This window comes from Malaclemys terrapin, chromosome 1 (assembly GCF_027887155.1).
Source record: "Malaclemys terrapin pileata isolate rMalTer1 chromosome 1, rMalTer1.hap1, whole genome shotgun sequence".
NCBI classification, from domain to species: Eukaryota; Metazoa; Chordata; order Testudines; family Emydidae; genus Malaclemys; species Malaclemys terrapin.
In genome coordinates, this window is record NC_071505.1 from 92,013,229 (window position 1) to 92,027,035 (window position 13,807).

The 13,807-nt window shown below is 43.6% G+C and overlaps 1 protein-coding gene across 5 annotated transcripts in view; it reads right to left on the minus strand.

Moving 5' to 3' along the window:
- The window catches only part of TNRC6B (trinucleotide repeat containing adaptor 6B), a 211,491-nt gene that overhangs the window by 23,679 nt on the left and 174,005 nt on the right, over window positions 1-13,807 (minus strand). For all 5 annotated transcript variants that reach the window (XM_054031143.1, XM_054031135.1, XM_054031161.1 and 2 more), the window contains 2 exons: window positions 11,084-11,232; window positions 119-244 (listed from right to left, as the gene is read on the minus strand). In XM_054031143.1, coding sequence (XP_053887118.1) covers window positions 119-244; window positions 11,084-11,232 — 275 coding nt within the window. The remainder of the gene's footprint in view (window positions 1-118; window positions 245-11,083; window positions 11,233-13,807) is intronic.

Here is a 13,807-nt window from a genome sequence, read left to right on the forward strand (position 1 = left end):
CCACTAGTAAAATATGTGAGGTCCACACAAAGTATGCATGTGAAAAGCCCTAAAACATGTACTGTAAATCCTGTAAGCCTTATACCTTGTAAGAAACCAGAAATGTTAAACTACTTACCTGGGGGGAAAGAAACTGGGGAGGCACTTGTGCCCGGATATTGGGGGAAGGGTTTAGTGGCTGCACTGGTGTGTGCATGCCCCTCGATTGTGCTGTGCTGTTTCCAAATAAACCATGATTGCCAGCCTATAAAATTAAAATAATGGTGAGTCAGGAAAAATTTTAATCCCTTAGACTAATGGATTTCTGTGTGCTGTTGGCTGTTTATTAAGAGTATCGCAAGAATATTTCACTACAGAGAATACCCTCACGCCTGATTATTCAGATGATACCAACCTCAATCCGCTTTATCCCCCCCAAGTCTTTTATAAACTGAAGTTTTTGAAATACAACCTCTTCCTCCACATGTACATTGTACTTTTCATCCAAGGATCTCAATACACCAGTGGTCTCCAACCTTTTTATGCACAAGATCACTTTTTGAATTTAAGATCAACCTAGGATCTACCCCGCCCCAGTCACTCCATTCCCCCTTCCCTCCGTCACTCACTCTCCCCCACCCTCATTCACTGGCCCGGGGAAGAGGGTTGAGGTGTGGGAGGGGGTGCAGGCTCTGGGCTGGGGTCGAAGGGTTCAGGATACGGGAGGGGGCTCAGGCCTGAGCCTGGGGCAGGAGGTTGGGGTGCAGGAGGAGGTATGGGGCATGGGCTCTGGGAGGGAGGTTGGGTGTAGGAGGGGGCTCTGGGCTGGGGCAGAGTGTTGGGGTGTGGGAGGGTGTGAGGGGTACAAGCTCTGGGAAGAAGTTTGGGTGTGGGCTCAGGGCTGGGTTGGGGGCGGGGGTTTGGGATGCGGAGGGGTGCAGGATCTGGGAGGGAGTTTGGGTGCAGGATCCAGCCAGGAGGTGGTTACCACAGGCAGCTCCCAGGCAGCGGCGTAATGGGGCTAAGGCAGTAGGGTGACCAGACAGCAAGAGTGAAAAATCGGGACGGGGGTGGGGGGTAACAGGAGCCTATATAAGAAAAAGACCCCAAAATCGGGACTGTCCCTATAAAATCAGGACATCTGGTCACCCTATAAGGCAGGCTCCCTGCCTGCCCTGGTCCCACTCCACTCCCAGAAGTGGCTGGCATGTCTCTGCGGCCCCTGCCTTAGCCCCACTGCGCCACCAGACTTTTAGCAGCCGGAGATCACAAGCAACTGGCAGAGGGTCCAGGATCGACCAGCAGTTGGTGACCACTGCTTTACACAGTTGGTTAAAGTTGAGTATCCAATTTTACAAATATGGAAAGCGAGGCTCAGAGAAAACAAATAGTATGTCCTAGAACATTCTCCTACTTAAAAGTTGATAAGCAGTATTTTGTCACTTAGTCGTCTTGGCTATTGCATTATGAAAGATCTGAGACAGAGTTGGTTGAAGAATCAGGAACCAGTTGTCACTAAAACAAGTATGTCTATTGCTTATATAACCTACAGGCCTTTAGCTGTCCACCACTGCCTTAAAATAATTAAAGCTGGTCAAATTTTTCATCTGAAAAGTTACTTTGACCAAAAAATGGCCTTTTTTCCCCCTACATGAAAATTGTCATGGAAAATTAGTTTCTTTTGAATTTTTCTGTGATGTGTGTGGTCTTTTGGTTTTAATGAAACAAACAAACCAACCAACCTTTTAAATTAAAAAAAAAAATTATAACCATTGGTTCACAGATGCATAGTTGCTCCCCTCATGTGCCGAACTGAGGGCATAAATGAGGCACAGACCAAAGCCTCTCCAGTTCCTTCCCTTACCACAAATCATATAGGATCCAACGCAGATGGAAAGGATGGTGGGTAGTGGAATACAGATAGGGATCATACAACTAGAAGAACCACCAGTTACAGGTAAGTAACTTCCATTTCTTCTTCGAGTGCTGGTCCCTAGCCGTATTTTATATGTGGGTGATTAGTAAGCAGCAGTCAAATAAGAGGAGGGTGTGAGGATGCAGTTGGTATAGATCAATGGTTGGCAACCTTTCAGAAGTGGTGTGCCGAGTCCTCATTTATTCACTCTGATTTAAGGTTTCGCATGCAAGTCATACATTTTAACGTTTTTGGAAGGTCTCTTTCTATAAGTCTATAATATATAAATAAACTATTGTTGTATGTAAAGTAAATAAGGTTTTTAAAATGTTTAAGAAGCTTCATTTAAAATTAAATTAAAATGCAGAGCCCCCTGGACCGGTGGCCAGGTCCCCGGGCAATGTGAGTGCCACTGAAAAATCAGCTCGCATGCCGCCTTCGGCACGCATGCCATAGGTTGCCTACCCCTGGTATAGATGACTGTAACACTGCTGTCCCCACAGGTCCATCTGCTGAGGAAGCCTGAACCAGGGTGTAATGCTTTGTAAAGGTGTGGATGGAGATCCAGGTACCTGCCTTACAAATGTCCAGTACAGGTAAGAAATGCCATTGAGGTTGCCTGTGCTCCCATAGAGCAGGCCCTCACCAAGTTCTGGGGAGGAATATGTGTTAGCTGATAACACAGAATGATTCATAGATTCATAGATTATAGGACTGGAAGGGACCTCGAGAGGTCATCGAGTCCAGTCCCCTGCCCGCATGGCAGGACCAAATACTGTCTAGACCATCCCTGATAGACATTTATCTAACCTACTCTTAAATATCTCCAGAGACGGAGATTCCACAACCTCCCTAGGCAATTTGTTCCAGTGTTTAACCACCCTGACAGTTAGGAACTTTTTCCTAATGTCCAACCTAGACCTCCCTTGCTGCAGTTTAAACCCATTGTTTCTGGTTCTATCCTTAGAGGCTAAGGTGAACAAGTTCTCTCCCTCCTCCTTATGACACCCTATTAGATACCTGAAAACTGCTATCATGTCCCCTCTCAGTCTTCTCTTTTCCAAACTAAACAAACCCAGTTCTTTCAGCCTTCCTTCATAGGTTATGTTCTCAAGACCTTTAATCATTCTTGTTGCTCTTCTTTGGACCCTTTCCAATTTCTCCACATCTTTTTTAAAATGCGGCACCCAGAACTGGACACAATACTCCAGCTGAGGCCTAACCAGAGCAGAGTAGAGCGGAAGAATGACTTCTCGTGTCTTGCTCACAACACACCTGTTAATGCATCCCAGAATCATGTTTGCTTTTTTTGCAACAGCATCACACTGTTGACTCATATTTAGCTTGTGGTCCACTATAACCCCTAGATCCCTTTCTGCCGTACTCCTTCCTAGACAGTCTTTTCCCATTCTGTATGTGTGAAATTGATTTTTCCTTCCTAAGTGGAGCACTTTGCATTTGTCTTTGTTAAACTTCATCCTGTTTACCTCAGCCCATTTCTCCAATTTGTCCAGATCATTTTGAATTATGACCCTGTCCTCCAAAGTAGTTGCAATCCCTCCCAGTTTGGTATCATCCGCAAACTTAATAAGCGTACTTTCTATGCCAATATCTAAGTCGTTGATGAAGATATTGAACAGAGCCGGTCCCAAAACAGACCCCTGCGGAACCCCACTCGTTACGCCTTTCCAGCAGGATTGGGAACCATTAATAACAACTCTCTGAGTACGGTTATCCAGCCAGTTATGCACCCACCTTATAGTAGCCCCATCTAATTTGTATTTGCCTAGTTTATCGATAAGACTATCATGCGAGACCGTATCAAATGCCTTACTAAAGTCTAGGTACACCACATCCACCGCTTCACCCTTATCCACAAGGCTCGTTATCCTATCAAAGAAAGCTATCAGATTGGTTTGACATGATTTGTTCTTCACAAATCCATGCTGGCTGTTCCCTATCACCTTACCACCTTCCAAGTGTTTGCAGATGATTTCCTTAATTACTTGCTCCATTATCTTCCCTGGCACAGAAGTTAAACTAACTGGTCTGTAGTTACCTGGGTTGTTTTTATTTCCCTTTTTATAGATGGGCACTATATTTGCCCTTTTCCAGTCTTCTGGAATCTCTCCTGTCTCCCATGACTTTCCAAAGATAATAGCTAGAGGCTCAGATACCTCCTCTATTAGCTCCTTGAGTATTCTAGGATGCATTTCATCAGGCCCGGGTGACTTGCAGGCATCTAACTTTTCTAAGTGATTTTTAACTTGTTCTTGATGCTTCCAGAGATCCACTCAGTGAGTCTCTGGGCTGATCAGGCTTGTCCTCATGATCGTTCTGCTACAGAAACAAATAGTCTCTGTGTTTTCCTAATTGGTTTTGTTCTTTGCAGATAAAAGGCAATGACCTGTCTGACACTGAGAGACTGCGGCCTCTCTTCCTCATTGGAAACATGAGGCTTAGGGAAGAACACTGGTAAGTGAATAGGTTGGGTCATATGGAACTCTGAAATTATCCTGGGGATGAATATCTGGTGGAGATGAAAGAAGGCTTTTTCTCTATAAAATATGATGTATGGCGGTTCTGTCACAAGTGTTCCAAGTGTGATGGCAACTCCGATTAGGTAATTTTCATGGAGAGGTGTGACATGGAGCATGTGGCCATTGGTTTGAAACGTGGTCTGATAAGAGATCATAGTACCAAGTTGAGATCCCATTGTGGTGCGCGTTTCATCGCTGGCAGGAAGGTCCTAATGAGGCCTTTCAAGAATCAAATTATGGTAGGGTGAGTAAAGATAGAGCAGCCTTCCACCAGAGGATGAAAGGCATTGATTGCTGACTTTTAATGTGCCGGTAGGGACAGGAGATAGTCTAAAATGACACGGACACCTACTGATTCTGGTGATAACTGATTCTGTTGTGAGCAGGTAGAGAAATGCCTCCATTTAGCTAAATAGCATTTTCTAGTGGAGGTTTTTCCATTGTGACGGATGATAGTTCAGATGGCCTCTGAACATGAACGTTCTAGGTCTCATGCCCATCTAAATGCTAGGCTGTGAGTGAAGACGCTCTGGGTTGGGATGTCTGATCCTGCCCTGGTCCTAGTTAACAGACCCAGAAAAGGTCAAATAGAGATGGAGAACAGGGGATGACATTGTAGTAGGTCTGGAAACCAAAACTGCCTATATCATTTGTTGTCAAGTATCAGAGGTGTAGCTGTGTTAGTCTGGATCTGTAAAAAGCGACAAAGAGTCCTATGGCACCTTAAAGAACAATAGACATATTGGAGCATAAGCTTTCATGGGTGAATACCCACTTCGTCAGACGCAGCTTATGCTCCAATACATGTGTTAGTCTATAAGGTGCCACAGGAATCTTTGTCGCTATATCATTTGGGTGTGATAAGGGATAACCCTGGCCTGTCAAGGTGAATTTTGCAGAGAACTTAAGGTAGCTGAGCATTGGGAGAGAAGATGTACCTCAGATAGTCCACCCAGAACAACGGAAAGGGATCATGCCTGAAGTCTCGGCCTAATGCTGCTCTGGAGCAGTAGAGACTGAATTTCTTGTTTGTTTGGGAGGTGAACAAGCCACAACATAACATTGCTCAGTGGGTGAAGATTTTGGTGATGACACAATTGTATATTTCCCATTCACGGTCCATGGCAAAGTGCTTGCTCAGAATGTCTGGCAGAGTATTCTGCACACCTGACGTGTAGGTTGCTAAGAGTATGATGTGGTTCTTGATGCACCAGTTCCATAATTCATTGTCTCTATTCACCCTGTTTATATAAGAGACAGTTGTCATGTGGTCACGCATTATCTGGATGTGGCAGGATCATGTGAGGGAGAGGTATTTGTTGCAGGTTAGGTGAACTGCTCTCATCTCCAGCAGATTGATATGCATTCTGGCCTCCCGTGGGCACCACGTGCCTTTTGCAGTGTGACTGTCCGTATGTGCTCCCCATCCTATGAGGGACGCATCAAGGATGGGTGGAAGAAAGGGGACTCCTGCTCACACCTGGTCCAGTTTCATCCACGACTGAGAGAGGATCTGACTTTCAGTGGGATTGTTACCTGGTATTCATGTTGTCCTTGTCTGGTGAGCAGACAGACTGAAGCCAGGCCTGCAAATAACAAATGTGGAGTCTGGCAAATGGCACTATGTACGTGTATGCAGCCATGTGGCTTAGAAGGGAAAGGCAGACCATGATTGTGGTGCAAGGTCTGAGGGTTACTTGGTTTATCAAGTTATTTGTAACCTGAAATTTGTCTATAGGGTGGTTGGCTTTTTCTGAGGATATATCTAGGGTTGCTCCTATGAAATCTATAGTCCTTGTGGGAGTCAAAGTGCTTGTTTACACAGACCTCCAGAAATGTCAGAAAGTGGAGTAAGAATAAGACTATTTATTGGACCTTCTGGCTTGATCTGCCCATTAGCAGCCAGCCGTGCAGATACAGGAAGATAGTGTAGCCATCATGTCTCATCTGGGCCGCCACCACACAGAAGATTTTTGTGAAGGTCTGAGTGCCATCATCAGCCTGAATGGAAGTACTCTGAATTGGTATTTCTCTTGTCCTAACAATGAACTGAATAAATCTTCTGTGGGACTGGTGAATATCTACCTAAAAGCAAGCATCTTCCATATCAAGGACCACAAACCATCTCTTATCCTACAGGGAGGAATTATTTTTGATTGTGCATAAAGGCGTATAGTTGGCATACATCAAGAATTGGTCCCTATCCTCAATTTTTCTTGGAAATTATGAAATATAGGAACTAGAATCCCCCCTCAATGCTGAGGTGGCATCTGCTCTATAACCCCTTTTTGGAGGAGAGAGTTCACATCCTGATGAAGGATCTCCTCGTGAAAGTGGTCCCTGAGAAGGGGGTTTTTGTGGTGGGAGGTGAGATCAACTCAACTGGGTAGTTGGAGTGAATGATCTCTAGCATCCACTTGTCTGTTATTGCCTTCCAGTTGTGTGTGACGTAGGTAAGGCAGCCATTAAAGATTTTTTTTTGGGGGGGGGGGGAGCTGGGGGGGGAGAGACAATGTGGCATGGCATCAGTATCAATATGCAGTCCTTGAGCATCAGATCACAAGAAACCCTTGGACGATGGGCAGGACTGGGCAGCAGTCAGAGGTGGAGGAAGCGGTGCATCTGAGTCTTTGAACCCTCTGTTGTTTTGCATGGTGGTTCATATGGGTGCTGCTGATAAAATGCTGGGGGGATGGGAAGATATTTGGGCCCATTGGTTTGCTTGTGGTGTTTCCTCTTCAGAGCTGGGGTGTGGGTGGATAAATAAAAAACTGCTCATTTAGTTGGCACAGAATATTGTTTTTCAGCCCACAAGGGTAGGGGCACAGGTGGCAGGGACATGCCACACAGATCTGGAGGGTTCCAAAATGGCCTTGTTGACTGGGAGGGCCACCTTATTAAGGTCAGAAGGTTGAAGGATGTCTGATTGGACCATGCTCTGTGTCCTGGACCTCCTCAAGAGGTATCTTGAGCTTGGCTGTTACCCTCTGTAACAGCTCCTGGTACTGCCTGTGGTCATCAGGCAGGGAAGGGAGGAGGCCTCATCAGGTGAGGAGGATGACACATCCATTGGGACCAGCAGATCCAGCTTGACTTCTTACTTCACAAACTCCAAAGGAGCTGGTTGGTATCAGCTGGGAGAAAAGGGTCAGTGGGATTCTTGCACAAATCTAGGATATTTGTTATATGGGGCACAGTATGGCCAGTAGAAAGGGTCAACTGGTTGAGGGGATGGGAGCAAGAAATAGGGTATCAATAGTCCCCTGGGTAGCCATATCCAAGTCAGCTCCAAGGCCTCCGTCTGGGCATGTTTCCCTTGTGGAGGAGGGTTTAGGGAGGATCATATGGAGCATCAGGCTCATATGGCACATTCACTCTGAAAAGGTAGGGTCCTGCTCTACTGGAAGCACTAGTGGGGAGGATATTCCAACTTGTGGACATAGCATGGGAGGATCCTCTTCCCCTCAAGGTGGGTTCTTCGGGTATAGAAATATCTGTAAGAAGGACTTGGCCCAATAGAAGAGGAGATTGTGAACAGGGCGGAATGAAAATATCCTTCAGTGACATAAAGATGGCCATCCTTCTTGGAGTTTGAGGAGATCCTGACGTGGGAACTGATAGATCTGCAGTGTCCAACAGTCTGCTACTCAGAGGATCCCATATGGGGCAACAGGTGCCAATCTTTTGGTCTGTGGGATGGAGCCAGAATCAGTACGGATGGATCATTCTTCCTACGTGCCTTTCCTTCTTTGACAGAAGGTTTCTGTGGACCTAATTCCTTAGGAACTACATGCGAGGACTCACCCGACTTTGACCAAGACAGGAAGGGATCCTTTTTCTTAAAGGTAGATCCGGACAGGGATCTGTCCTTATGCCTATGGCCATGTCCCTACTCTTGTGAAAGGGTTTATTAGGCTTAAGTGTTTTGGTGCCTACTCCTGACCTTCTACCCAGAAGAGCAATGCTCGCAATCTGAGACCACTGTGTGGGGGGGGTCCCCCTAGCTTGGATCTGACTAGGGCCTCATGGCCTACTCCATGAGGGATTCCACAGACGGAGCTCTCAACCATGACAAGTTCGAAGAAGGAAGGAGCGCTAGAAGCTGCACATGGTGGCAATGTGAGCTTTCCGAAGACACTAAATGCAGCTCTGGTGTTCATTGCTGATAGAGAAGGAACGGGGGAAGGAGATAAAGTTCTTTAAATCCTGGGACTCTTGGCATAGTCCTTCTGCACAAGAAGAATAAACTAATTATAAAACACTAAAACATTAAGTCTAAACTTACTAAAAACTATTTACAATATGTATTTACAGGTGCTTAAGTATAGGAAAATCATAGCTGCGGACACAGAGAATTCCAACTCAGATGATCTGACAGTAAGAATGAATGGAACTGCAAAGACGTTGGGCCACACCACCCTTTATGCCCTCAGTTTGGAGAATGAGGAAAACAACTATGCGCTGTGGACCAGCGGACGATACTTGCTACAAATCTCTGGAGTACATGTGCACCCATGTGTAGAATACACACAGAGACCAGCACTCAAAGAACAAAAATTCAGTGTTGGGTTTTTTTTAAAGAATATTTTTCATTTTTCAAAAATGTTCATGGAAAATATTTACCATTTTCTGACCAGCTTCACTAATAATACATACACCTCTACCCCGATATAATGCGACCCGATATAACACGAATTTGGATATAACACGGTAAAGCAATGCTCTGGGGGGGGCGGGGCTGCGCACTCCGGTGGATCAAAGCAAGTTCGATATAACGCGGTTTAACCTATAACGCAGTAAGATTTTTTGGCTCCCGAGGACAGCGTTATATCGGGGTAGAGGTGTAGTTACTAACTAGGAATCAGTCTCCTTCTATCCTTGCAGATCTTTTAAAAAAAATAAGTTTAACTCCTTTAAACATATTTCCACATATAAGTCACTGTATAAAACCTGGGTAAAAAAAGTCCAAGACAAATTTGAAGCAAACCACTCTTAAAATGAAAGTCTAGAAGGAATCATCCTGTGTTGCAGGCAATAAGAGGCCAACAAAACAAACAAAATATATACTGGACAATAGGAAGGAAGGTGGATTTTTGATACGCTAGCATATCTGAAACCTATGTTAATATACATTATACTGTGTAGTCAGTGATCAATAAATCTTGTAAGAAAACCAGCTGACCAGAATTAAGCCTACGTTGCAGCCACGTAGTAATAAATCTGAGAAGGTGGCCTCCTTACTTGTCTAGCAGCGAAGTTTTGGGGGTTGAGCCCTGAGCCGATTGCCCCAAGGCTGACGTTGGGTAGTGTGGAACCAGAGGGAGACAGCTTATAGCTGGGAGAAGGGGAGAAGGGAGAGCAGGGAGCCTCATCCCCAAGGCACCCGTCTTGATTGGAGAAAGGCAAAGTCAGCTGAAGCAGTAGTTAGCCAATCAGCAGGAGTTGGTTAGTGAAGCAACAGAATGCAAAAGGAGAGAAAGAAGGACTGTGAGTGATCAGGAATAAGCAAAGGTAGTTTGTAATAGCAATTACATGGGCAAACTTCTGACTCAGTTTAACTGCTGGCATTTGGAGATTTTTGGTTAAGGAGCCATGTCAACAACTTCTGTAGAGGTGAAGGTATTTTTAAAAAACCTCTTAGATGCATAGAAAAATTCTCTCTTTACTAATTTTGTCCTTCTCTGATAGTGATTATTTCCACTAAAGCAGTAGATACAGTTAGAATGAGTTCCTATTATTTACTTCTGTTTGCACACACCAATTTGTGTCCACAGTATGCACCTCTGCAAATGGTGTTCGTTAATTAGACCAGCAGAGGGAGTTCATAAAGCTGGTGTTTGGCCTGTTACCCCAAAATGGAATAATTTAAAAATATGCACTTTTAAAAAAATGTTTATTGGACAGAGAACGCCCACAACATTTATATAACAATATTTTACCTGTTTTACATTTTATTGAATCAAATGAACTGCATTTAAAATAAACATTTTGAATCCAGGGGACCATCTCCAAATCATAATTTAAAGCAATTCATATCTGAAATCTAAAAAGGTTGACAGTGCCCATTTAAAACAGGTAAAGATATGAAAGAGATGCTACTGCAACATACAACAGATGAAGGGAAGCCAACAGTAAATGGACAAACACAGCACATGGGGTAGTCTAATCTAGAAAGAATGCTTCAGATAACTTGCAGACATGAAAGCAAAAAGAAAAAGTCTTGGGAAATTGTGATTTTGTCTGTATATTTAGATTAAAATTTAGTTTTAGAGTGCAGGAGTATAGTCAATAGCCAAACAGAAACAAGAACCATTATGATGCCCTCTTCGCTAAACTTTGCTGGCACCTGTTCAAAATGGACTTCTCCCTCCTCAGCTAAAGACTGAAGTAGTATTCAGAAATAATCTTTCTTCAGAGCTGTACCTATTACTCTCAGGACTTCTCTAATATATTCATGCATATCTTTAACCCATCTCAATTTTTAATTTTCGTTCACTCTACATACAAGTCTATCTTATCTTATTTCATATATTATTAGATTCTCTTCCATGATTTTGAATTTTTATTACCCCCCAAAGGAGTAGATATAAATTGGGACCTTATGTGAATGCAGTGGGGGATTTTGTTCAACCATACAGATTTATCTCACCTTCTCAAAATAAGGCCCACTATCTGTGGTTCCCATGTCTTTGGAATTAGGTGGACGGAACCCAGATCGATCCTTTCTCATTATATCATTAAAATCCCCGAGGTTCATGGCTCGTTTGTCCACCTCAAATTTCTTATCTGGGAGACCACCTATAAGAGGGAAGGAAGAGGGTGAAATATCAGTACCAACAACCACAATCATACCTTTTCTTTCCAATAGATTCACAGCTAAAAATGGATTGCAAATACCTCTGAAGGCTGAAAAACAGTACAGCCAAGGATTTATTTTATAATGTAGCATTACACTCCTGGTAAAAGAGTCAGGGATTAAGTTTTATCGTAAGATTAAACAAGCCAATTTGCTTTAAAAACATGTATCTGTCCACACACACTATGAATAAAACCCAACTACTACCTCTACAGATTCTGACTGAACTGCGCAATGGAAGAAAAGAGGATGGTTCTGAAACTATTTGCACCAATCAGAGCTGTTCAGGGAGGAAAAGGGTATACAATGCCAGATTTGCAATCAACATGTACATGCCCCATAACAGTTAAACTACTTCAGAATGATTTTGGAAGCCTGAGGCCTTAAAGTGGGGATTTATAAAAGCAATTTCATGAAGGTGAATCTATAAAGTGAAACTTTACACTGCACTGATAAGACTATTTGGAATACTGCACAGAGTTCTGGAACCCACTTTAAAAAAAAAACAGTAAATAGGAAATATTTAAACACAAGGAGACAAAATGACATGAATTTGAGTATATGACTTATGAAGACAGGTTGAATTAAATTTCTTTATTTAGCTTAAAGAAGCTACGTTTAAAGAACAAATCCCTCTTGCTCTTTCCCATCTCTATCTCAGACAACTACTCTCCATTATTGTCTGGTCATCCAGGGTACATCTTCACTACGTAATCGATCTATCGGGGATCGATTTATTGCGTGACACGATAAATCGATCCCAAAACGCGCTCTCCGTCGACTCCGGAACTCCACCAGGGCGACAGGCGGAAGCGGAGTCGACGGGGGAGCCGCGGCCATCGATCCTGCGCCGTGAGGACGCGAGGTAAGTCGATCTAAGATACGTCGACTTCAGCTACGCTATTCTCGTAGCTGAAGTTGCGTATCTTAGATCGATCCCCACACCCCCAGTGTAGACCAGCCCCCAGACTTGCACTCTCTGAAGTATCACTCTATCATCCTCATACCATATCCAGACCCTGTTCAAATCCTCTCATTTTTTCTTCTCTATTCCTACCACTAGAACGCTTATCCACATCATAATTATATCTCCCCTCAACTATTGCACTCTCTGGATCAGATTTCATACCCCTCCCTTCCAAATACTGCTTCTGAAACTTCCTACTAATGACCATGTCATTCCCTATTTGAATCCCTTCACTATCTTACACTCTTCTTCTTCTTCAGGCATCTCATCCTCAAGATCCCTTGCACAAATCCCTTCTCACATCCTTCAATTCACCCCTTTCATTCATCTTAAGACTCCTGCATAACACCTCTTTGTAACCTTCCTCAGATTTCCTCTTTGGGCCTTCTTTCATGCGGTCTGTTCTCCAACGTCTCCTCAAAACACTTTTCTTGTTCCACAGTACGTTGGTGAAATTGCCCTATAAAACTCTTAATGCCACCTGATATTCATATGATTACCCAATATAAACCCACTTGTTTTTTAATATATACATAAAAAAAAAAATACACACACACACACACACACACAGATGCCTCAGCAGTTTAATCTGTGTCTGTACTAGACTGTAAACTCCTTGAGGCAGGGACTGCGTCTCCTTTCAGGTTCTCAGAGTATCAAGCACATTGTTGATGTTCAATAAATAATTAACAAGATGATACTTCAATACAGAAAGGACAAATGTAAAGGGATGCAAAAACCCAACAGTGAATCTAGAAATAAGAGAGGAGATGAAGGTTACTTACCAGAAATTTGGCTGCTGTGCAATAAGCCTCTGAATATTCACACTTAAGAGATCCCAGCACCTGTGCTGTGAGCTTCTAGAATCTTCTAGTCATCCATGTCCATTGGGGCTTGTTACCATGCCCTTCATGGAGGGTTTTGATGATATAAAAATGGGAGTGGCCTCAACCACATTCATAGTTTCTTCTACTAATTTGGGAAGTCCTAAATTTATGACTCCAAAAGAAATGTGGAAGGTGGAGTCAGGGAGGGGGAATACGCAAACACTTATATCAAATAATTCCAATTCTTAAACTGGCCTCTGCATATTCCTGCTTCCAAGAGTTTAGCAAGCACTAGAACCTTGAGGAAGATGGACTAAAAAAACCCTCTATGTAAACACAGTAAGTAGCAGCCATACAACATTCTATAAAGATTACAGTATGAAGGCACGCTATGGAAGCTACCATCTCCAGATAGTCAAACAACTGCAAAGTCATAAATCATTAAACCGTCATTTTGACAGCTTTAGGGGAGTGCTGGCCGGTCCCTTGGTCTCACCCCAATATGCCCCACAGGTCTGGGAACTTGTGGACAGGTCTGGTCCCATATAAACTTACTTCCCTCTGGACATCTAAAGTATGGGGCCTGAATTCTTGGATATGAATGGTACACAGAGAAATTCAGACAGGCTAGTGGCCTGAAAGAGATGGAAATCAGAGGACCTCTTTGGACAGGCACTATGGAAAGGATGCAGATAAGAGCACATGTACAAAATATGGTTTATG